The sequence below is a fragment of the Lathamus discolor genome, chromosome 5 (assembly GCF_037157495.1).
Source record: "Lathamus discolor isolate bLatDis1 chromosome 5, bLatDis1.hap1, whole genome shotgun sequence".
Taxonomy (NCBI): domain Eukaryota; kingdom Metazoa; phylum Chordata; class Aves; order Psittaciformes; family Psittacidae; genus Lathamus; species Lathamus discolor.
Genome location: NC_088888.1, coordinates 105,896,160 through 105,921,518, shown reverse-complemented (window position 1 = coordinate 105,921,518; position 25,359 = coordinate 105,896,160). Strand labels below are relative to the sequence as shown.

At 48.2% G+C, this 25,359-nt stretch overlaps 1 protein-coding gene across 2 annotated transcripts in view; it reads right to left on the bottom strand.

Moving 5' to 3' along the window:
- Window positions 1-516: 516 nt before the first annotated feature.
- The window catches only part of TNFRSF21 (TNF receptor superfamily member 21), a 31,525-nt gene continuing 6,682 nt past the window's right edge, over window positions 517-25,359 (bottom strand). Inside the window, exons 3-7 of one of the 2 annotated variants that reach the window (XM_065681782.1) lie at window positions 23,475-23,966; window positions 9,614-9,879; window positions 5,328-5,381; window positions 2,816-3,035; window positions 517-1,940 (exon numbers count right to left, since the gene is read on the bottom strand). In XM_065681782.1, coding sequence (XP_065537854.1) covers window positions 1,711-1,940; window positions 2,816-3,035; window positions 5,328-5,381; window positions 9,614-9,879; window positions 23,475-23,966 — 1,262 coding nt within the window. In that variant the 3' untranslated portion in view covers window positions 517-1,710. The remainder of the gene's footprint in view (window positions 1,941-2,815; window positions 3,036-5,327; window positions 5,382-9,613; window positions 9,880-23,474; window positions 23,967-25,359) is intronic. The other variant, XM_065681783.1, reaches the window with a different exon arrangement.

The following is a 25,359-nucleotide window of genomic DNA, read 5'->3' as shown; positions in this document are numbered from 1 at the left end:
AGTTATTTGGAAGTGGAGATGTTAAGGACACTGGTAATGTAACAGGACAACAGAAATGCTGTGACTGCAAGACCTCCGCTTAGGAGTGACTCAGCACAGCAGCTGCATCCTGGAAAATTAATACTTCAGCCCCCCCCAGATGCCTGCAAAGCCTTTGAGAGCCTGCAAAAACCAACCCTGGAAGCCCCATCAGCCATCTGATCTGCTCATCACTATGGGGATTAACACGTGTCCCCCACCCCGGCTCAGTGCAGGGACCTGCCCTGGGGGGAAGTATTTCCAGTGTAGACCATGAGGACTCAAGGCAGTGTTGTCAACAGAAAGCAGCCACATTTGGCCTCAAAATTACAAAAGCAGCCACATTTGGCCTCAAAATTACAGAAGACAACCCGCTCACCACCTTCAAACCCCCAAATCTCCCTCTTCACCCTTCCATGGACACCCTGAGCAGCCCCTGCTCCAACCCTGGTGTCCCCAGGCAGAGGCAGGTGTTAAGGAGGTTAACATGGAATCATGTCAAGTAACAAACACCTAGTATTTATTAATAAATTAGTACACTGGAAGGCAATTTTTCAATTCATTCCCCTCTTCCCCCACTCCCACCCTTCCCGTGGGGCAGCACACGCCACCCTCATACCACGATTTCTTCAAACTGAGTGTAGTACAGACTGTTTGTTACGGGAGCATAAGAGTTGCAAATATAATCAGACAGACTTCTTACGATGCAGCTTTCCCCCCCTCCCACCCCTCAATCTCTTTTAATAAAAAGTGAAGTGTGATTTGAAGAGACTATTAAGACCGGGTAAGGTCTTCAGAGAACCTATCGGCCACGTCTGTATAAAAAACAAGAGACATGAGTGTAAAAGCATAGCTTGGTTTAAGTCTTACACCATGAGGAGAGCAGGAACACTGGCAGCCGCCTTTGCCTCCCCACATCCAGCACCGGCTCCCTTCAGGGCCCCTCCATCCCCGCAAGCAGCAAGGCAAGACAACTTCTTACATTCGACTGAAAGCAAAGGACCTTTTCATTGCCTCGGAGACTGGTGGGGCTGACCCTTTTTTTTTTGCGGTTAAAGCGCTTCTGCTTTAGCTTATAGGAGCGCGATGCATTGTCCGGGTGAAAACCATACAATAAATAACCGTGCTAGTAAAATCTCAGCAATGGATACGAGCTATACAATAGTACATTATAAAAAGTCAGCTCGGGTGGGAAGCTTAGCTGTGTTAAGAGACAGTAACCAGCCACGACTGGGGTTTTTTTGTGTGTGTGTTTGCCATTTACCGCTCCGAGGCAAAGGGAGGTGGTGGGAGACAGTCACTCTGAGCAACAGCTCTGACAGAAGACGCGGGTTATAGAGCAATCCCCGATTCAATGTGTTAAATTACACCAGATTCATGGTCTTTTAGTTTGTTAACTGCAATATTATTATTCTTTTTAAAGTGCATCAACTGATCTGATTGGAATAAGAACAGGGAGAAGAGAGGCTGGGGAAGGGGGCAGAGGGTGCAAAGACTTGGACTGAGCGATAGAGTTACAATGGAGGGGTGCAACGCTGGCAAACTGCCCCCCCTCCAAAAACCAAGGACACCTCAATGAAAATACTGGCCATATATTCTACAACAAAACCTGCCTGTGTATTGTCGGTCATCTTAACGAGTGCCAAGCTAGCTCTAGCAGATATTTGGAGAGTGCATGGTGACCCAGCAAGTCTACAGTAAGTCAGGAAGGTGGCTATAGACAGAGTCCAGGAGGGTCTGGCTGGCTTCCTGGCTCTTGACTCCAGCGATCTCAAATAGCCTGTCCAGCTTGTCTTCAGCCTGTGGGATCTCCTCTATCACATGGAGCTCCTCAGGGTTGAGGATGTGCAGCATGTCGTCGAAGATGGGCTGCAGGTCGCAAGGGTCCAAGCGCACCTGGCGCAGGACAGTGTCCTTCTTTTCTGTAGGAGGAAAAGAGACGGTGGTCAAGAAACCCTTCAAGAAACATCTGCTAAACAGGGCTTGCTTTCCTTGTCCATCTCCTGTTGCTAACTGTGAAGAGATACATGTCACAAGAACAGAGGGAAAAGATGGAGGGTGAGGAATGATAGGGAGGGGAGAAGATGGAGAAGCCACTCTGCTGAGGCACCTAATCCAGTATCCCACTAGAGCAAACACAGCGCTTATAAATGCTGAATGGCCAATACGGAAAAATGAAGGCAGAAGGGGAGCCAAAAAAAGCTGAATTCTGCTCTTTTAAGTTGTTTTTGTTGGGTCAGCTTCATTTCCGCACCCACGTGTACATTGGGTAGACTGACTTAGCTCAGTGTCTCACCTTCATCAGAAGTTAAAGGAGATTAAACACAGCAGGTTAAATGCAGTAAATTAAACCCCCTCAAGAAGAAGGGGGGTGACTAATGGTGACTGACATCTCAAGTCACATGATGCAGCAAGCAGGACCAAGGGTGAAAAATACTAATTCAATCTTGAAATGACATTTTCCTGGCTTCATCTCATGCCATAATGCAAGGGCAATGCAACAGCCAAAAGTGAGGAGAACCGCCCCCAGACATCCAGGGATGCTACAACTTTTCTGTCAGCACAAAGAGTTAAAAGCCTTTCAAGGTGTTTTCCCCTCTCAAATCTGTATCGTCTTTGCTAACAGGATATTCTAGTCCGGAACAAGCATGTAATGAATGTATCCTGGAGAGCCAGTTTTCCCAGTTATTTACTTCAATGATATCATGTTGGGCAGCTCTACTGCATGTGCTAAACATATGTGACATGCCACGGCAACCCTTTGGTCCTCCCACTTCCCCCAGGCTGATTTTGGTACCTTTGGTAATAAAAGAGCCTGTCCGGCTGAGCGCAGAGGAGCCGCTGGAGGTTGAGTCGCACCGCAGGAGAGGCTCTGCTTCATCAACGAAGAAGCATTTCTTCTCTGAAGGAGAGGGCTCCACGGTGAGGACAGCTGCCTCAGGAGGCTTGGGGCTGGGGCTGGGCGCAGGGCTCACCGGGCTGGGGCTCACCGGCAGCGCCAGTCTGTCAGCTTCCAGCTTTGGGGAGAAGAAAGAGAAGGAAAATTAACTCAGGGGATGCTACGCAATGGGCTTGCATTCAAATTCCTCTGCATCCCGGCTTTCAACACACCCCAGCCCATCCTTGGCTAAAGGTCCCCATGTTCGGTGGCTTCCTCCTCCCAGGGTCACGCTGACTGGAGGTGACCCAAGGGGACATGAGTGATGGCATTTGGCATGTCAGTGCTCAACAGACAGAGAGGGCAACACAACCCATGCTCTTCGCAGGAGCAACTGCAGCACCAGCTTGGCACATGGAACCACAGCAGAGCATTTTAACTTGTCTTTCCTTCTCATTCTCAGCTCTTGGGGCACCAGGTGACGACACCCAAGCAGGTAAGCTCCCCGCAGACATCCTGCTCCACAGCTACTGTTTGCTAAAAGCAAGGCACAGCCTGATTCCATGCCTTCAACCCGTGCCAAGGCTACAGGGTGAGAGCTGCGAGACCCCCAGGGACCTCCACTGCAGCACGCTCCCGTGAGCAGCTACACTGGTCACACTGCAAGTTAATGATTTGTTTGCCCACTCTCACCCTTGCTCCCATGAGTACCCCATTAAAGTGTGAGGGACAAATCCACCCCACCAGACTCCAAGCTCAGGGCCAGAAGGACAAGCAAGGGCTGGCACTGACCCCAGTGTCACTCAAGTACCTTTGCTTTATGATACCCTGCTGTGAGCCACAGGCAAGCGTTTGGCTCCATAGTCCCAAAGACACCGGCAGCAGCAAGTGCTGCTGGGACATGCTGCACACAAGGGTGGTGGTGTGAACCCGCTTCCTAATTTGACGGTGCTCTTCATCTTCCTTTTTGTATCTCCTTTCCACCTGCATGGCAGCAGCCAACATTATCTACCCTCCTCTGCCTCTCTGCATCCCTCAGGGTGCAAATCTCAAGCAAAGCTTTTCTGGTTCCCGTTCCCTGCAGTGATGAGAGGCTTGGGGCAGCATCCCACATCCCTGGCTGGCAGTTTGGGCAACTCTGCCTGTCACCAGGTCCCCCCAAGCAGGTTGCTTTAAGGACCACCTAATATCTAACTTCTTCCCAAAGCCTGCATCCCTGTTTGACTTGCAAGAGAACAGATATGCAAGCCCTGCCCACATGCAACCCATTCTCCCAACCTGTTTTCTCCTTTTACAGAGGCAAGACCAGGCTATTTCGACTAACATGCTTTGCTTACTACCCAGGGATTAAAATGTGAAATTTGGATTAAAGGCTATGGGAAAGGGAGCTGCTGAGCCACCTCCGCGTCGGCATGGATGTGCCGGCACATTCCTCATCCATGTCGAGGAATTCGCCACCCACAAATCACATGTCTGCTCAGACGCCCATTAGTTCACATTAAATTAACATTGAAGCCTGTTTCTGATAGTATGAAAGGGGTTTTTTTTCCTCTCCCCCCATTGAAAACAAACAGGGGGGGATTTGTTCTAGCTCAGCGTATTACACAATAGGCATATTAAAAATAAAAGTCAGCTTTAATTTTTAAGTAACAGAATCTGCCTTCTCTCCTGAAACTCCCTTTCCAATAGGGCTCACCGATGGGAATCAGCCCATCGCCATTAACGGGGACAAAGCAAACGAAGCAGCAGAAGAGTGGCTGGCCACTTTCTAAATTGCAACACACTCTGATTTCACCGTTAAAAATAACAGACAGGCTTCAGGGGTGAGTTTGTCCTCATGCAAACTCATCTAAGATCCAGCCGCAAACACACCTCCTCATTTCCAAAAAGGGGGCCAGCAGCTGAGGAGCAATTACAGGGAGGGCAGGGAGCAGCCATCTGCCCGGGCTCTGCCTTCCCAGCAGAGGGGAAAAGCCCTTCCCAGAAGTGAGTCATTTGGAGTTTAATTAAACAGCTGCTAAAGCGCACTAGGAGAAAAAAATCACCCGAGGTTATTTGACTGTAGGCGTCCCCGGAGCTCAAAGCTTTCCAAATAGCTGAACGGTAGCGAGCTTGAGGCAAAGCAAACAGGATGCTTGGATGCGTGTTAATATTTAAACCGCAGGAAGAAAGCAAGTGGGAATGAGGGTTTTGAGAAGCCAGGGAAAGCAAGAGGTTGCTGCGAGGTGAAGCCTGTGGAATAGGTGTGAAAATACACTATTCGTAGCCCATGACTCATTTGCTTGAAGCCACCTTGGCCATTCCTATTTTTAAGAACAGTGGTGCTCGAGTGAAACCCAGCTCTGGCCAGGGAAAAAAAAGAAAACAAGACAAGAAATCAAAACCACCCTCCACAGCCCTTTTGCCTTTCCAGAGCCACCAAATTGCTCACCTTTCCATCATCATTGCAGGGTTCCTGCGCTTGCCACTGAGGCTGCATTTGCACCTGCAGAGACAGATACATGGGACACTGTTAGATGGATGGTCCGGCATGAAAACTGAAGGCGCCGTGGTGGCTTTGATGCATCAGAAGCCTCCTGCGACCAGCCAGGGCACCCTGCCAATTCGATTTTGGGTTTTTCTGAGCACTGCAGCAAGAGGCTTGCAATGCCAAAAAAAACACCCCAGCATCCTAAATGCCTCTCTGTAGCTTTAGATTGCGGCTCAAGCACTGACATCCTCTTGGATCCCAATGCATCTGGAAGGATGTTCTAAGCAGCTCAGAGTGCCTGAAGGTTGAAAAGGGGGCAGAAAATGACATAGGCTTGGCTTTGTTTTCTTTTGACAGTTGGTCCCAACAGCTCTGTTTGAACTGGTTGGTCCCATTTTCTGCTTCGTTTTACTGTACAGCAATAAAAGATCAACTTGGTCACCAGCAACTGCAGCTGCTGTGCTAATGTGAGGAAGGAGCAGTTGGAGGCATCAAAAAAAACCCTCCCTTGGGCAATACTTCCTGCAGCAACCAGGCAGTAATAAAAGCTGGTGGCAGGTTTACTGCTACAGAGGGTGGCTGTGCACCCTCCCGGGATGTGGCGGGACAAATTTAGCACTGAAGCGGCTGTTTCCTGGATTCCCTGCCAAAAGATGACACCCGGCTGACACCAGCCCTATTCCCAGATCTGTTATGCCTCTGTAAGGGATGCAGGAGAAGGAACCCCAGCACATGAAGCAGGGTGGGCTGGGTGGCAGCCCTGCAATGCTGTTCTCACTATAGTCCCAACAGTCACAGGGAGGATCTGTTTGGATGAGCAGCTTCATGGGGCTTGTGGTGTTTGGTGGTCCACCTTCAGGGCAGACCAGACCTTGGACGGTGAAACACCACTGGCCAGGCCACAAGGTGGTGGAGAGATGCAGCTATGGTGGGAAGGTGCTGCAGAGTTAGGAGGCAACCCCTTCACTGGGATGTGAAAGGCACAGGGGTGCTCAGCACCCTGGGGTGAGAAAGCCCCAAGGTCCTCTCTGTGCCCTTCACCTCAGTGGCAAGGTTTCGGAGGAGCACTCAATGCCACCTCCGTGGTGGAGCCAGCATCCCTCAACACAAGCAGCCATGGAGAACAGCTACTCAAGTCAAACCTCATGGAACCCCAGTGCTGGGTCTGGGGAGGGTTTAGACACCAAGACAAACACGCAACCATACACAGAGGAAGCAGCTCTTCCCCATCAGCCCTGGCCATTCGTGGGCCAAGTGCTTCTCCAAGCAGGAGATGGTGTCTCTGAGGGCTTCTAGAACCTTCTCCTTTCTGTGGATTTGCTCACCCACTTTTTCAATTCAAACCATGATGAAGAGATGATGAAGCCATGATGAAGTGTTTCCAAAGTCAGCTACAGCCTAAGTCACTACTGAGTTCAGCCTGTTATGACCGCACCATCTTCTAGCTTCATTTTATATTCCCAAGCCCATTGTACTGCAAATACACACAACACGAATCCTAGGAGATGTGGCTACCACAGCAGGGAAACCTCAAACTGCAAAATTTGTATTTTTGTGTTTCTATTGCTTATGTTTTGTATTGCTTCATAAATAATTTATTTTTCTTTTATTGTACACTCTCCAGCCTGGTTCAAACCCAGCCTGGGTTTCCTGAAAATCAACTCCTGATTTAGGGCAAACCAGGAGTAAAGCAGTGACGCCCACTCCAGCAAAACCCTTGCTCCACTGCTGACACTTGAGGTTAACAAAGCACAAAATGAACTGCTAATTACTTTGTTCAGCCCAGTTCAGCTTTGCAAAAGAGGAAACAAAGGGGATGGGCAGGAGCTGCTGGGGGCTGAATTTGAGGAATGTTGCTCCAGGCTCTTGACCTGCAAGGTTTTGACCTGCAAAAGAGGAAGGGAAAGAGCCAAAAGGCATTGACACAGCTGCATGCTTGGACACGGGGCTGCTTTCACATCCTCTTTTTTGGCACCCCCAAAACCTGCACTGCTTAGCCTCACACCAGACCTAGCCCTGACATATTTGCTGATTCATGCAATTATCTGCAGCATGCAATTAGCTACAGACATAAATCTCGCTGGGCTCAGGGCTGCAGCCTCCCCCTCTGCATTTTTGACATCTCACTTATTAATTTATTATTCTTTTCTATAAGGTTTGCTGAGGCTGCGCTGCTGAACGCCCTGAGCAGGGCTGTTTGCTTCCCCTCCATCCATTCCCTGGAATATTTCAGCCGAGGCCAGCAGAACCATAAATAAAAAGCTCTTAACGCATTGCTCACGGTAGGACACTTACAGTAGCCAACACAGCCAGCTGTGCCAGCAATGCTCCCAGCCAGCCCAGGCAAGCACAGACACCCCTTGGCATCTGCACAATGCCATTATGCACCCCCAAAAAAGCCCATAGCCCAGTGCACTGATTTTTTCTGGTTTTACCGTCACAATGGAGAATCGCAGTTCCCTCGGATAGCAGTGAAAAACCTCCTTTGCCCTTCTATCCCCCATTTTTGTTCTCAGCACTAATTTGGGGTGTGCCTGTGCTCAACGAACACTGCCCAGGCTCGCATGCTGCTGCTCAGCAAGCCTGGCTGCAAGTGGAGAGATTCTGCAAACCTCGAGGCTGAGAAGCATTCATGGCCAGAGCAAGCCTGAAACAGGAGCCCTGCAAGCTAAATGCACCCCAAGAAACCTCCCCACAGCTGCTATGCTCGCTGCAGAAAACAAACCCTAGCAAAGCGATTCAGAAGGCTAATCTCGTTTTAACCTAAATTCATTCAGCACGATGCAAAACCAGCATAATCTCCCACAGCTAAAAAAGCTGGCGAGTCTTCAGTGGAGCTGCTCCCCACCTGAGGGAAAATGTTCTGCAATGTACCGTAACGCTCCAGAGACTCCCATTAATTCCCTTATTCCTATCAGGGGTTGTAAATATTTGGATTTTGGAGCTCAAAGGGCTGCCTGAGGGAATGGGACAGATAGGAGAGTGCAGCTTTGCCTCCACAGGTTTTGCAGGCTTAAGTCAGACGCCAGGTAAACGATTTGGGCAAGAATGTGATAGCAGATGGGATGGTGAAGAGAGGCTGGCTGGGTTTAGGTATTTGCTGTCCAAGAGCTGCATCTTTTAATAACATAATTTTTACTTATGAGCCGGGGGTGTCGTTCCCTTCTTATGGACACAGGAACATGGGGACTGATAGGGAAACCCCTTTTTGCTCCCAGGGATGCCAAGCAGGGCCAAAGGCATCACGGATGGCATAGCCACCCATGCATCCCTCCTGAGCTCATCTAGGACACACTGACACACATTAGGTGCTCACTGCTGGCTTTGGTTACCCCAAGGGCATCATGCCCTTAGCCATAGGGAGCACGCATCTGTTTGTATTGCTTATGAGAGTCCTCACTTCCTCCACAGCACAAAGTGCTATCAACAATGGGTCAACCTGCTCACTCGGATCAAACCAGTTTGGTACAGAGAGAAACTGCCTTGATTTGTCTGCATTTGGACAGACGAATCACTGAGTCAGACTGGAATTCGCACTCATTAAAGGCTTTCCAACCAGCAGATTAGGAAAAAACCAAAATCAATCTCCCTGCCTGCTCCCAGCACTGAGCAGTCGGCTGCCCCATCCACTCACAATCTGGATGCTGTGGTGCAGCTCAGCCACTGGCATGAGGCTCCAGGGATTCAGCCTCCTCTGAACAAGCTGCTTCCCACAGCTTTCTCTGTCCCTCCCAGGGCCATTCTCTCACCACCCACATCCACAGTGCAGGAGCCAGTTCAGGGAGAGGAGGCAAACAGGTTACAGCAAGTAAAACCTTGCAGAAACACAATGTGCTACCATGCTGAGTCTGCACCCCAGGGTGCTTCCACACTTTTACATCCCACATACTGCTTCAGCACACCAACTGGTCCAGGACCTTCCAGACAGGGCAATGGCCAGCACCTAAGGCTGACCATCCCCAGTATAAGGGCTCAAGTAACAGGTTCTCCTGGTGACCTTCAAAACTACACACAAACTACAACACCTGGGACTTAAGAGTTTATCAAAACTTTGACAAGGTTTTGAGCAAACTTTGGCAAAACTCAAAAGTAATATAAAGCTTAATTCTAAGCCCCTGAGGAGCTCCAGGGGGAGATGGTGTCCAGCTATTTGGCTATGAGCTAAAGTTGATGATGCATGCTTAACATAGCCAGACAAGACATGCACTGCATCAGACAAGAGCACACAAAACCCAGCCCATCATTACCGGAGCGGTGTCCTCCATCAGGCCTCGGATCTTCTCCACCACGTCATTGCGCCGGTGCTGGCGGAGGGCACTGATGAGCTGGGCCAGGCTGGCCTCGGGGCCGCGGATGGTCCAGTGCTGCAAGGCGGCGTAGGCGCGCTCGTGGTCAGCCGCGTAGCCATTGGAGAAAGCTGCCACCTCACGCTCGCTGGCGTTGCACAGGAACTGGTAGATGTCCTTCCACTGGCTCCCTACCTGGGCTGCCACCAGCTTCAGGATGTCAATGCCTGTGGGGCAGAAGAGCTACAGGTGAGGAACAGGGGTCTGCAGCCACCTGGCACTGCAGACCTAAGCTTTAGCAAAGCTTCTCCTCCCCATCCCATCCCTGCTTTGTTTTTGCTTGGTTGGTCTTTGTTTGGAGATTTTAATATCATCATTATTTTTAGGACTGTTCATGAGTCCAGGCTGCAAGGGGCCCTGCAAACAGGCACCTGCAATGTCCTCAACATCTGCTATTCATGTAAAGGGTGACAGACCCATAGGTGGCTCCAATCAAGGCAAATGCACACTAAAATTAACCACATTAATTTCCTGCACTCTTCGGCACAGGAAAACCCCTTGTACTCAGCCACCACATGGCTCCAGGAACAGGGGATACGGCAATGTGCTTGCCCATACACCCGCACTGCAGCCACCAGTTTGAACGGGAGCTGGATTAACAGGTGAGTCATCAAAGCACCTCTGTACAAATGAGTATTTCCATAACTGAGCACCCAGAGCAGCTACGATCACATTTAGAGCTGTTTCCAGTGCAGACCGGTGGGATGACTCAGTTATGGGACAGAAGAATTGGATGAATGGAAGGTCTGGTAGGGGATCTGAAGAACAAAAGCAGGGTTTCTGCCCTGACATGACGGCTCAAGACAGTGAGAGGGTTTCCCTCCCCATAGCTTCAGGGGCAATGCAAACAGCATGCTTATTCTTGAACCTACTAAGAGGTCAGGAGTTAAACCTTCAAATAAAGCCATAGCTCCTCCATAATAGCTAATTAACCCTGTTTCATCAAACTGAGCACCACCTTGTTTCCAGCAACCACACTAAGGGTTGGGTGTAGGCGAGCTGCAAAGAGAAGCTCACTTTTTCCAGAGAAGTAACTACACCTCAGGTTTCTTCATAAGCCAGCACCACTTCCATCGCTACAGGGACTATTTCTCTCTCCCTCCTCAGGCACCACAGTTGTGTCAGCAAAAGTGGCTGCTTATGAAGAATACCAGAGCCAGGGTCTTTCCCAATGGCCTAAAATTTAACAGTTTCTAGACCAAATTAGATCAAACCTTCAGGTCACAGCCCTGATACAGCCAAATAGATAGATACATATAGATATATATATATAAGCTATACAAACTAATATAGATATATTGATATATCTTAATATACATATATATAAATATGCATCAGGCTGTATAGTTTGTATCGCCTTCTTTATACATGTGATGTTTGTATACATATATATATATATGTATACACACAGATATATGGTATATATTTTTTTTTTTACATATCTCTATGTAGCAGGAATTAAGCCTGGTCTTGTTAACTCTTCCCATTACTCAGATGAAGACTAACAATTCTCAGTTCAAGACTGTGGGCTTCCAGGCTCCAAATTCCTCCCAACTTGATACCTTTGCATCTGGGTTAGCCATCAGTCCTGCTCAAGTAGGACAGACAGCACAAATCATGCCAGCAGTCAAGCCCTGCACCTTTGGGTATCACACTTGTGTCAGCAAGAAGCCCAAAAGCCAACAGGCTTTGAATTGGATCCTTTAAACCAGCAAATTCAACTGCTGTTAACATAAAAGCAGCAAAATGCCAGGTTTATGCAGCTGACACTTGATTTTATCACTCAACCACCCAAGGGAACAAAATAAAACCCTGAATACAAGGATAGAAAAAGCTTTGCAAGGCTTGTGCACCAAGGTAGTGAGAGCAATGCAGAGGGATGAGCAGGTCTAGTACTACTTATATATCTATAGATAGGTAGCAGTTAATGCAGTGAGATACCTCGGCATATAATGCATAAGTTGTAGTGCATAAATCTTGCAGAGCTTTTTCTACTCTCATACTCAGGGATTGTTTTTTCCTGGCTTGAGTGATATATACTGAGATATATATATATATATACAGATAATGCTGCCTATTATACATATACATATATACACACACACACGAGATAAGGAGGGTTGAGTCCCCCCTGTGGTGCCCTGCAATGATACGAAGTATTAGAGCTGGCTAGGAGTCTACCCACACCCATGTGTGTCAGTCATACAGAAGCATTAAAACATAATTTACTGGTTTATGATGCCTGCATGGTGCACCTAGTCCTCCCAGGAAAGGAAAAGCCCATATACTGCCTGTTCCCATCTATGTATCTCATGCTGATAAATCCCAGTATTTGCAGCTGCTCTACTGGTGAGAAGACTTTTCAGCTGGTCGCAACCCGACTTGTACCAGTTTTATGCAGTGGCACGATATTTATGCCCTAATGTTCTTGCACAAGATTTATGACAGAGCGCTCGTACTCCTACTGACATTGTCAAGTTTATTTAGCATGTTTAATCTCATCGTTCAATAAAGTGGCCCCATAAACATGTTTATATCCCTTGGCAATAATATCCCAGGGCACGAGAACGCACCAGGCAGCAGAGGACTTAATGGCGTGTAATAATCTTTGGAGAACAAATGTTCCATTAAAAACGAATTTGGAAACGTCTACCTTAATACTATAAGAACCTTAAACTCATTTTCTTGCAACTATTAAATGAATTTAAGCCCCATATGTTCACCACAACTACTACAATATTGGGCAAACAAAACCCCAGAGAGATATGGAAGAGACACAGACGTGAGCACAGATTTGGCTCCAGTCAGTTAGAAAACCATTGCTCCCTCTGTTCTTGAAAAATAAGATTAAAACCATTACATGACAAGTTGTGGCTGCACACTGCCAAGTATTACTGCTCAAACTAAAGAAAATGTTAATGCTTGTAATAAGATTACAGTCCTACTACTTCCACATTTCCAGAAGCCCTGTAAGTTACTCCGAAGGGTAGTAATGGTGCTGGAGCACCCACTGGGATGGGAAGATGCCCACCCACCAGGGTGCACAGACCAAAAAGCCCAGCTCCACCTTCGGTCCTGGGTCCCCCCCAACCACCAAACCATGTGGACCTTCTCCTACCACGCTCATCTCCATGCCAAGGCTAGAGATGATGCTCAAAGCCCTCCAGACCCCACCAATCCCAAGTAAAATGGCTGAGCTCAGCAGAGACAGTGCTTTAACTCACACACTTCACACTTCCCATGCAAGGCTGGTTACAGCCACACCGGTGTGATGCTAAAGCTGCCCTGAGCTTGCAAATACCAGAGAACAACCCGAATCCTCCTTTTTTTATTGCGGGCCATGGGAACAGCCTGGGAGAGCTGCCCCCACCATGCTGCTAACACAGGAGGCACCACTACCCTCTCCACCTCCACCACCACCACCAGGGGCCATCACCATTTATCACCCAGCTTTTGCTTGCCTCCGACACTGGAATTAAAAAGGAGCCCTTGCTGTGAAACCCCCATGGCTACATTCAGCAGAGCTGTGTGTGCCACGGCCATCCCGTAGAAGGCAGCAACAATATCTGATGGATCCAAGACATCCATGCATGTCTTAGGCACCTGAGCAGATGGCATTTCAATTGCCATCACCTGAACATTGCATTTCTCTAAATGTTTGAATGTGCTAATCCACATAAGCACCCAATATTTTAAAGTGGTGATAACCCCAGAGCAATGAAGAACTCCCCTTCAAGCCAGGACAAAGCCAACATGCTCTGAACAGGCAAATGTAAAGCCCAAAGATGAATGTACACACAAGGGAACATGGGTGCAACCAGGCATGTCTACAGCCAGAGCAAACAGAGACAAATGGAGACAAGTCCAGAGCAGACAGATGCCTGTAGAGCCGCACAAGCAAAGAGCACTGCTGAGTACACGTCCAGCAGTGTTTGCTGAAGGGAGGACCTTCCCGGAGAGGTAGGGACAATCTGTAGGCAGGTCTCCCTAAGCACATTGCTTATCTTTGCCCCAGTCTTCCCCATAAACACATTTCGGTTGATTTCAGTGACTTCCTTGAACCTGGTTTAACATTCTTCCCACCCATTTCCATCTCCTTCAGATGGCTGCAGCCTCATTGTGGTACACAGCTTGGGGCAAACAGAGCAGTCACTCCTCGCACTTGTGAACATCACCAAAGTGGTCACCACACACGCACATGGGACTTGGCTGAGCTTTGATGACTCTCATGAGCTTGTTCTGAACAAGCCTCACTCAGTTCCCATACCCCTGCTATTTACAGGATGGACACAAACCCAGTTATTCAGTGATCACTTGGCCTCATGTGGGGCAGGAGGCCAGTGCGGCACAGGGCCATGACCAGCAGTGCTGGCACGTTTATGTACAATACCTACGAGAGACCATTTCTCTTCTCTGCCATTACATTTTTCATTGCTTCAAGCAAACTCACGAGGAGTGGAAGCCAGAATGCTACACCCAAGCACCTGGCAACAGATACAGCAAAGTCTAACCACAGCCTAGCCACAGAGGAGCTTCGGTTCCTTCCTCTCCCCGCCCTCTGACAAACAAAAAGCCATCATCATTTTCATTTCTGGAGCTCTAGCCAAACATCATTTGTTCTTTTTCAGAAGAGTGCTTGTTGAGGAGCTGCCACCTTGAAGGAGAAATCTCGAAGCTACAGAGCCCTTCAAAATCATAGGTCCTCCCATCCCATAAATAGTGAAGGGATACAGCACAGAGAAAACTACTAACACTTCAGTTCAAGCGATGCTGTGAGTAACAACGAAGCTGTGAATGCCCCATCCTTGGCAGTGTTCAAGGCCAGGCTGGATGGGGCTTTGAGCAACCTGGTATAGTAGAAGGTGTCCCTGCCCATGCCAGGGGTTGGAACTGGAAGATTTAAGGTCCTTTCCAACCCAAACCATTCTATGATTCTTACAGGTTGTCTTACACAGCTGAGAAGCAAAACTCAGGAGACTCTCCAGGCTCTGTGGCACGCATGGTCTCACCCAGCAGCAGCTCATCTGCTGGGGTTCCTGAGTTTCCAGAAAGGCTGGATTTCTGGAGATTCCACACTCCAGCCCTTCTTCAGCAGGGCCAAGTCCCACCAGTCTACCCACAAAACCTGCAGGAACTGACCTCCACCATCCCAGTACCAATCTGAGCTAGAGCCCAGGGAGCTCCCACCACCTATCTACCGAGACAGGTTTTCCAGAGATGGGTGATATTAATTTGCACACCACATGCAGTGACAAACCCCGATTTTGGATTCCGACACTTGCACAGACCTTGAGGATGAAGCATCACAGGTAGAGAGCAAAGCTGAAGGGCACATGCAAGTCAGACGTGAGAAACACAGTGATGCAGCCAAACCCTCCCTTACATTCAGATAAGGGCTTCAAATCACTGCAAACTCAGCTCTGTTCCTGAGCTCAGCCCACCTACCTCCTCCAAATATCCTCTTGACTCATGCAAAACACAGCCACAGCAGCCTATTTTTACCTCTGAGCACAAACGAAGAGACTGCATGTACAAGCAAGTCAGAATGTGGCACATCCAAACTCCAGCTGATGAGACACAATGGCTCGGCCAAAGGACTTAGAAACCCCAAATCCCTGACACAAATGCCTTTCCAAAACGTGAAAATGTCACCAACCGCCACCAAAGAGGGGCAGTTACCGGAAGTTCAGCACACATATCCCACACACCCCCCCACCACTGCCCTCCCCAGATATATTCCAGATCCTAAATGAGGAAATTTAAAAGAGGTGTAAGGTTCTGCACCTTGGTCAGGACAATCACTGGTATCAGCACAAGCTGACGGACAAAGGGATTGAGAGCAGCTGTACCAAGAAGGCCTTGGGATGCTGGCAGATGAAAGACTGGACATGAACCCACAATGTACACTCACAACGCAGAAAGCCAACCATATCCTGGGCTGCATCAAAAGGAGCATGACCAGCAGGTCAAATAAGATAATATTCCCTGCTTGCACGAAACCCCACCTGCAGTCCTGTACCCAGCTCTGGGGCCCCAACATAAGGAGGATGTGGACCAGCTGGAGAGAGTCCAGAGAAGGCCACAAAGATGCTCAGATGGCTGGAGCACCTCTGCTATGGTGTCAGGCTGAGATTTGGGCTTGCTCAGCCTGGAGAAGACTCTGGGGAGACCTTAGAATAGCTTCCAGTATCTAGAGGGCTTACAGCAAAGCTGGTGAGGGATGTTTTACAAGGGCATGTAAGGATAGGACAAGGGGGAATGGGCTTTAAACTGACAGAGCGGAGATTTACATCTGGTATTAGGCAAACATTTTTCCCCATGAGGGCAGCGAGTCACTGGCATAGGTTGCCCAGAGAAGCTGTGCCTGCCCCATCTTTGGCAATGTTCAAGGCCAGGTTGGATGGGGCTTGGAGCAAACTGGTCTAGCAGAAGGTGTCCCTCACAGTGGAACTAGATGAGCTTGAAGGTCCCTTCCAACACAAGTGTTTCCACAAGGCTAACAGAAGCCTTTGTCCAAACTGAAGGAAAAGACACATTTAAGAGTACTCGTTAGCAATTTGCTATTTCCCTCAGAGAGGACAGTGCTGGTATCAGACCCTCCCAGCAGCCAGTGAGTCACATCCTCAGCAACCACTGTTTGAGCAACAAACCACTAAATGGTGATGTTTGTGGGGGTTTTTAAGGAAACAAAAATCTTGCAGGGCAGGAAAGGGACTCCTGACGAAGACTTCCCACACTCTGGAATATAACTCAACCAAACCAGGCAGCGGAGGAATATCTGCGATCAGCCACAAGTGGTTACGAACATGTCTCAGACCCAGGAACCTGAGGCTCAGCAGGAGACCAGACTTCCCTTTCCCTCCATGGAAAGTCACCTCTATAAGAGCACCCTTGATCCAGCCCTCCTGGGACCTCTATGTGCTCCTGCCCACCACCACATGATGCTCCCTCTGGGTCCTGGTGTTGGCAGTGAGGACCCGCAGAGCAGACTTAAAATAGTTAAGAATAGTTAGAATACTTGCTCCTCCTTTAGTTTAAAAGGAAACGTCCATCGTAAGTATTTTATGTAATTATTAAATTTTAAAGGGCTTGCACAGAGTTAATCTCCATTATAACCCTCTCGGACAGCTGGTAACCCTGAGCAAGCACACTGCCACAGCCATATAAATATCCAGGCACCCGGGGATGCCAACCTGAGGATTAAATTTGCCTCCTGCATTTCCCCTCAACCCAGACAAAGCCTTGGCCAGTGAAGGAACAGGATCAAAATAAAAAGCCTGCCTTGTTATTCAATGAGTTATGTGCGAAAGCCCTGCTGAAGGGAGAAATCACAGCCCTCCCAGCACAGAAACCAGTGCTTGGGGCTTGGCAAAACAACCCTGAGCTCAGTGTGTTTTTCTACAAGGACAACCCTCCTCTCTGCAGCAGAGCTGCCCTGCTTCCAACACTCAGCCCTACACCTAGCATGCAGGCACAAATCCCGATCCGTTATTAAATTAACCCAAGGACCACCCACGAATTTTGGCCATGGGATAATTTTGCTTTTTAGCAGATTTTGGAGCAAATACACCAGCTTCTCATAGCAGCTTCGAACAGCCCTGCGCACGCTGTGGATAGATGGCTCATGGAAATATGTGCACTGAAAGTGATCACGCACTGGTCTTCAGGCCCACTAATGCGATACGGCTGAAGAGCGAGATATGCTAAATCAGCACATGATTAGGATTCCTCCTCTTAGAGGAACAGCAGCCTCCCTCGTTTGCATTTTCCCAGGTTCCCTTTCACCATGAAGCTTGGTCAGCTCCTGCACACCCCCTCTGGAAACCACGGAGCTTCCCAAAAGGTCAAGGATGAGTTTGGGGCAAACCTGAGCAAAGTGGAGTAGTTTGAGGCAGGTGATGTTTTGAACTCATCCGATGTCAGCCCAAAGCTCACAAGGCAGAGGTTTGTGCTGCGGATGAAGAGCTGCTTCATCCCACCCCGAAGCAGAGCATCATGCCTGTGTTGGAGCAAACACAGCATGAAACGCAGAGCTCCTGCGCAGCTGAGCAAGCTGCGGTGAGGGAGCAGTCTTGTTTTAAGGCTCAGCAGGATCACAGCATCTATATTCATCATGGTGCCCAGTACATACCTGCCCCTTCCAATTTAATAAGCTCCCTTTCTGCCCAGGTCTCACTTTGCAGAGGTGGACAGGCTGACATTAGAAGACTACCAACACCTTCTGCCTCTCTGTTTTGGCAGGTAGACAAACATTAGGCTCTCACCTCATGCTCTGTCTGCTAGTGCAAGCATTAGGATTCATACACAAGCCTAGGGCTGCTCCTCTCCAGATGTAAGAACAATTACTAAATTACATTAACAGCAATGGGCAGACCTGCCCTCACTAGATGCTGCTGGTCATCTCTTCCCTACCTGGGCACAAAACCATGAGACCACCACAGTCTGAGACTGCTGAAGCTTTTAATTCCATTGCTTATCCCTATGCTCTGCAGATGTGTTGAGGAGAAAAGAGTCCCCAGGGGTGCGTTTCCACATCCTCCATCCTCACCCTGCCCCCCAGTGTGATGCTCCTGACATCAAGCTGTGACGTGTTCAGGAGCTGATGGAAGGAAAACCACCTCCACAAAACAAAACCACTACACTAAATGGCTTTCATCTCATTTACTCAAACAAGCACTAAGGAGGGGTCCTCAAGTAGCACCCAGTCTCTGCAGAGCTCTGTGGAGCTGTAACCCTGTGGAGCTGCAGATGCCATCTCTGCAGCCGTTTCCTTATTTAAGGTAGCAGTTGAATAGTGAGGGATACCAGGCTTGAGAAAGAATATTCCCTGCTGTGTTGTTTGCATGCACTTGCTACCCTTCATTAGGTGATCTATAGAAAAGATTAGTTACATGTGAGCTTTTTCAGTTAAAGTGCCATCGCTTTAAAAGCAAAAGAATCTAGCAGTAAACCTCTTCCAACACTAACAATAAATGAGTATCTAATTCCACGTGAGGACAAACCCACAGTGACCCAGATGTCTTGGTGCATACTGCCAAACACACACGTTGGTTATATTCACAGGGGGAAGCTTCAGACCTACAGCACCATTTTCTCTGAGGGACAAGGAGGTAACACCCTCTTCAACACTCTCAATGACTTCCTTGGAAGCAGAACAAGCTCAAGCCTAGCCCTGGTTCTACACCAAACAAGCTGCACACCAAGGACTATTCCCTGTGAACTGCCAACTAAGAAGATCCTAGCTCCCAATGTGCTGACAACTAGGCACCCCAACAACTGAGCAACCAAGACCCTCAAATCCTAATACTCCCCATCTTTCCAGCACCATCCCTCAACTCCCCACCGAGCCATTTTCAGTATACGGTCTTCTACTGGTAGTCAAGCCTCAGCTCCATCACAGCTGCAAACAGCTTCTGCAGAACAGTTTATTTCTCTGATTATTTAACAAGAGGCTTCCTCGCTTCGCTTTCACCACCCACTGCAATAATGTGCAATTACAGGACTTGAAGAAAAATTAAAGGGAAGTGGAACATCATGCCAGGCCAGCGCTGCCAAGATCTGCTCTTCAGCCTTTCAACTCCAGGAAAAAATAAATCACCAAACTCCCTTCTTGCCTTTTGTCACATTGCTTCAGGCAGCTCCTTCTACACAGATTTTAGCCAAACCCGTAATATTTTACACAATCTTTGCCTTTCATCCTCTGCTACTCAATGGGTCAAAAGTAAAACTATCAGCAGTTTCTGCAAGATGGTTTCAAGAACATCTTCATGTTTGGCATAGACTGATGCCAAATGTGGCATTTCCAAGACATTCAAGAGACAGGCTTCAACTCTCAATTTTGATTGAAAGGTTTCTGCAAGATCAATTCCTTACCCTGGGAAAGAGCTGAAAAAAGGAAATGGGTATTTGCTAAAATAAAGCGACTGCTTAGAACAAAGTGTTTCCAGTGTGTAGGCTGCTCTTGATCTTCTAAAAGCAGTTGTACAAGGTTAAAACCACAGAGCACTATCAGCCCAGTACCACGTCATTCAGGCACCACATCGATAATTTCTTTGGAAATCATTGGCAAACTGCTTTTCCCCTTTGGGTTCCCATCTGCAGGTCTACAATGCAAGAGCCAGCTGAAGCAGCAAAAGAGGTCTAATTTCTCCAGTCACAGCTGCACTGTTGGTGTTGCTCTACCCTCACAGTTCCATGCAAATGAGACCTTGGGGCTCGTCTATGTGTCCCTGTTGCGCAGACGGACAGGAGGACACATGTGGAGGTAGGCTGGCTGCTAACTCAGGCTGTTAGTCATCACAAGCTCTTCCTAGACCTCTGAGCCATTTAATCCAGTGACAATCGTCAGCATTTGCTGCCCTGGCTGGAATATATCTACGTTAAGGACATAGGTCTAGTTTTAACACCAGCCTCCTAAGCTACTGCTATTTTTAGGTTTGGGTTGTTATTTAAGGCATGTACTATGACCAGAGAGAGCACAGGGCAGAGACACCAGTGCACGGGGAGATGAGGACAAGCGAAACACCCCATGACAACAACTGCTGTTCAGGATTGCACACCTATCAGCTCAACTATTTAAGCAAGTCAGTATAGCAACTGCCTTCAGGGACTGGGCAAGAGTTTGAGCCACTGGTGCCACCCTAAAATCTGCCTCTTTGGGGAAGCAGCCCAACCACTGCAAGATGTCTTTGTTCCAGCACCCAGCCATGCTGGTACCACCCTGGCCATGCTTCACCCAGAACTGATGGGCTTGAAGCAAACAGTAATACAATCTTCCAAAGAGGCAAAGCCTTGCAGGCCCATCTGATGCATGGGAGGCTTGAGGGGTGCTGTTGCAAGGGCATCCACTCAAGCAGAGCTCCTCCATGCACAGCCTGCAGCACCTACGTCAGACCCCGTCTTCCCTTTCAAAGGTTAAAGCTGTTTACCGAAAGGATTAGGAGGGAGGAGATAGTAAACCAGGAAGAAGCTGGGGGGAGACTGCGTGCAACAACTACGCACACAGGATTTGCCCTGACGATAAGCATGCCCTAACCCCTTGTTGGCACAGACAACCAATGGACAGGTAGGAAGGTCACACTCATGTGGGTGCACTGCCAATACCAGACCCTGGGCCTTCACCCCCGGAAGATTTAAGCCAGACTGCTTGTCCTCCACACCCCTAGTGCAACCACAAACCAGGCTGATGCCCGAAGATGTGGTGATCAGCTGTGGTCCTCACATTATGGATGCTTTGCTCTGGCTGCCTACAGTGGAGGGATCTCTGCTGGCAGCACCAGAGGGGAAAGATTTCCTCTCTGCAACAGCCTGAAGCCTATTCCTAGCTATATTCATCCTTGCCTGAAACACTGCTTCAGGATGAAGCATGACTTGGGTACAAACACTGCTAGAGCAGCAGAAAGCTAAGCTATGACGCTGCAGCTCTGCAGTACATCTTAGCTGTACAGCTAGTTATTAAGCAAAAGGTCAATTTCTCCATGGCACTACATCTTCTCTCATTTCAAGTAAACAGTCTTAAGAGCCAGACATTTCAATAAGAAAACCAAAGAGGGATTTATACACCACCACGGAGCAGAGCAATTTCCATATCCAACACAACAGAGCACCACCACCAAGTAAGAACTAACGAGCAAGGCCCTTTCACCTAATAGTAGAATAAACTAGGTTGGAAAAGACCTTTAGGATCACCAAGTCCAACCGTTACTCCAGGACTGCCAAACGCAACCGAATTTGGCCAACACCAAGGCTGCACTAAAAGCAAGACAAAGCATTAACTGGTTTGTGCTTGTCTGTCTGCCTTCATTGCACAAAGGTCAACTGAGGACATTCAGTGGCATGAGGAAGTCACGAAGACACCCATGCCAACATGGAAACAGCGTGACTGCTGCAAGAATGACTGGGAGGGATGTGAGAAACTGCCTGGCCAGGAATCCACAATAACAGGGCAATTTGCCTCCAGACCTGAGAAACTTGATCAGATACTGGGCCAGTTTATCACCTAAGTGTGGTTTTGCTTTGTAGCATCCACCTTATTTCCCAAGACAAGGGGAAAACTTAACAAGTATCTCGTGAATTTGATGCACTAGCTGAATTCAGCTGTTAAAGGATGACAAAGACTGGAGCAGCTCATCATGTGAAGCACAGGATGACCCATGAATTATGCTGTCCCTCAAAGGATGATAAGAGCTGGGAGGTGGGGTTATATCTAAATGGGCTATACCTAAATGGGTTATACAACTCAGCCCCTGCTCTGACACGCTTCAAAAATCAGGAAGGAGTCAGAAATTCAACCAACATGTAATTAGGTCTTGGAGGAAAAAAAAATTACAAGTTAGTAACAAACAGCTGCTTTTAGCCAGTGAACCATGGTCAAAGCCATGCAGTATTTCTGGTGGTGCCCCCAAATAAGGATGTCTAATAATGCTTGAAACTCCACTGAAGATCACCATAGCCTCATGGACCATGCTTTGGGTACCACAGATTTTAGAGACACTAGAGTGCAGGTGTTATTGGAAAAAGTTACCACAAATGGAAAAAAAACCCAAGAAACCTCACCTCAAGAATTCAAAAGATTCAAAAGGAAATTGGCAAGTAGCACAAACACAGGAGAGGGCACAAAGCTAATTCCAACAAGATCTTACTGGTTCTATAAATGCACTAATGAAGGCAAACAAAGGGCACGTCTATTAATCAACGGGAAGGAGAAGAGAGTACATGACATAAGACGCCCCTACTCAAAGCCTTCTTTGCTTTGTACTTAAGCACTCAAGGATGACTTTCAAAGACTTATCTTGTAAATCTCCCAATCTTTTTTTCAATCCATTCTTTATTTGCCTCCCCCCTTGTTAAATGTGCTTTTCTAAAGGTTAACTGTGAACGGATGTTTAAGGTTGAGCAACCTCAACCTAAAGTACAGACTCATCAGCGCTGTCTACACAGGATAAGGGGGGGCGTGTCAAAATTGCCTCTATAGCTTTGCAAGGAAGAACCATGCATCCTGCTAGGGAGATCACAGCTCCTTGGTGCCCATGTACATGCCACCATTAATTTATCATTGATTTTTACAAATTTCAATATAATGACCACAACCAGTCATCTTTAAATCTCATCAAAAAGCTGACAGCAAGTCACCCACCAAAAGAGAAAACATCACGAAGCAGAGCTTCCAGAAAGGCTTCATAACACTCATGGAGCTGTGACACAAACTTTAAGGACAACCTTCCTGGCTCCAGCATGGGCAAGGGGCTGGGGACACAAGCCAGCAGTCAGGATTTAGGGCTAAGAACCTGAAACTGGGGAGCTGCCAAGAGGCATGGGATGACTCCGCCTTCCAGAAACAGATGGGGTGAGGGAAAAAAAGAAGACATGAAAGACAAACAGACCCATGCCTGAGTCACCAAGAAAATAAGGAGTACGCAAAACAAGACAAATGGAAAGAGGTATGGAGAGGAAGGAAAAAGAGCCTTCATTCAAAGTCCTTCTACCAACGATGGTGGGAAGAAGGAGAGGAGCTGGAATGAGTAGGTGTCATCGCCTCCATTAACCCTTCCTTCAGGAGCAGGCACACACCATGGGAACAGAAGGCGGAGAAGCCAAGGATGAAGAAACATCAAAGGAACCAGTACATGGGCTTTGTCCTCGTAACAAGACCCAGCAAGTTAGAAAAGACAGGTCACTGGATGTGAAGTCAGCCTCTCTAAAGCACCGCACAGGACAGTGAAGAGGACACAAATCCCCGTGGCCCCCAGTCGCTACTGCTCACCATGCCCATTGCAGTAATAGATCCACTTCTCCCTGTTCTGCGTCGGGGTGGTGGACTTTTTCATGATAGCTTTTTCCACAATGGCACTGGGATCTTGCCTGGGCCCCTTCTTCAGAGTCCGTGAGCTCTTCCTTACGCTGCAGACAACAATAACCACCAGGACCAGCAGCAAGAAGAGGACGATCATCCATGGCAAGTGTTCATTGATGTCAAAGTGCTGGTGGACGTTCGGTGGACCTCGCCGGGGGGGTCTGTATGGGACACTGGACTTCTCACCCCCTACCATCTCTAATGATGGTTGCTTCTCCAACCCTTGGCTAGTCTGCTTGTGCCGGTAGCTCTGTGCCTGGCTGGTGGCACCAGAGCCAGCAAGGGTCCCACCAGCGCTATCTGTCTCATTGGCTGAGGTTTCGTTGTAGTAGCTGGCCGCCATGCCGCTGGACATGCGTGGCACTGGAGAGGGGACAAAATCAGGAACTGAAGAGTTCAGGCCTGCGAAAAGAGAAGAGAGTTCAGTGTCACAGCACCAGAGATGCGATACGGCATCACATCACAGTCTAAGACCTGCCTGAGCATCTGCTTGGCCAGCAGACAGAAACCCAACGCCAGACAGCGAGAAAGGGAAGGGGTGAAATTGAGGTTTGACTCTGGGAACAGATGGGTACGGTTACAGAGACAGGTTCAAGGTAAAACTGACCCTTGCTGGTTGAGACTAGTGGCAGCTAATTAAAAAAAATGAGTTCTTAAAGGCATGTTGTCAATCTGTGTTTGCCCCACATTCAGTATTTCTGAGGGAGTTTTTTCTTTCTTACGAACATCAGTTTTACTTCTGTTGTGGAATTAGGTTTTTGGGGGGCTAAAAATACGGGAGAGTTCGGAGGCTTAGAATCCCTCTACTGGGTTTTATTAAGGAAGCACTAGCTTCTTTATCAGCACTGCAAGCGGCTGTGGATGCCATCAACTACAAAACAGGTTTCTGTAGCAACAGAAGACACCAATCTTCCCCCTAAGCGCTACTTTCCATCTTTACTGAGTTTTCTTAACAACCAACAGCTCTCAGGTCCCAGCCAGATGAGAAGCCTGGTGAGAAAAGGAAGGGCTGTTGTGGCAAAAACTAGAGCTTACTTTGGAAACTGAAGATCACGCTTCACCCCACCTGAGCCAGAGAGGGGCTGTAACCATTAACCAGACTGTGCCTCTGAGCTGGTTACCCAAAACATTCTGACCAGGATGTGAACAGGGAAAATGCTTTAGCTTTTACCTAATTGTCTACAGTTAACTTCAACATTCAGGGAACACCTCCTGTCCTTTCCCGATGACACACAAATATCCTATCAAGCTTTGAAACCTAACAAGGAAGAGTCACTGGAGGTCTACCACTGTCAACACTTCCCTATCATATTTACCAACTCACGTGTTCAGGCCATCAAAAGTTGCATTTTTTTCAATTAGAATGCCCTATCCAAGACACTGTAAGGAACTCCTTCCCAGGGAATGCTGAGCACCGCCTCAAATGGGGTCCTACAGCACCACCGGAACTAGCCAGATCTCAATAAAGACTATGATGTTGTACCATTTCCAAATAAGCAAGAGAATAGCAAATTTAACCTGGGCCTCCCCACCAGTGATAACTAATGGAAATCTTAGAGACTGAAGAAAAAATGTTATAGGACAGGCTAGGCTCCTGGACAGCTCATTTAGCAATGGTTCCCATTCAAGCCAATACACCAGCACAGTACAGGGGGAAATGAAGCAAGGAAAGCATGGGTGTGAAAGCAGTGAATTCATCAGAGGAGTCTGGTAGAGCAATGCTCCTCTCCTCTCTGGGTTTTCCTGCTGCACCCCACCTCACGTTTGTCACAAATGGACAGAGACTTGCACCAGC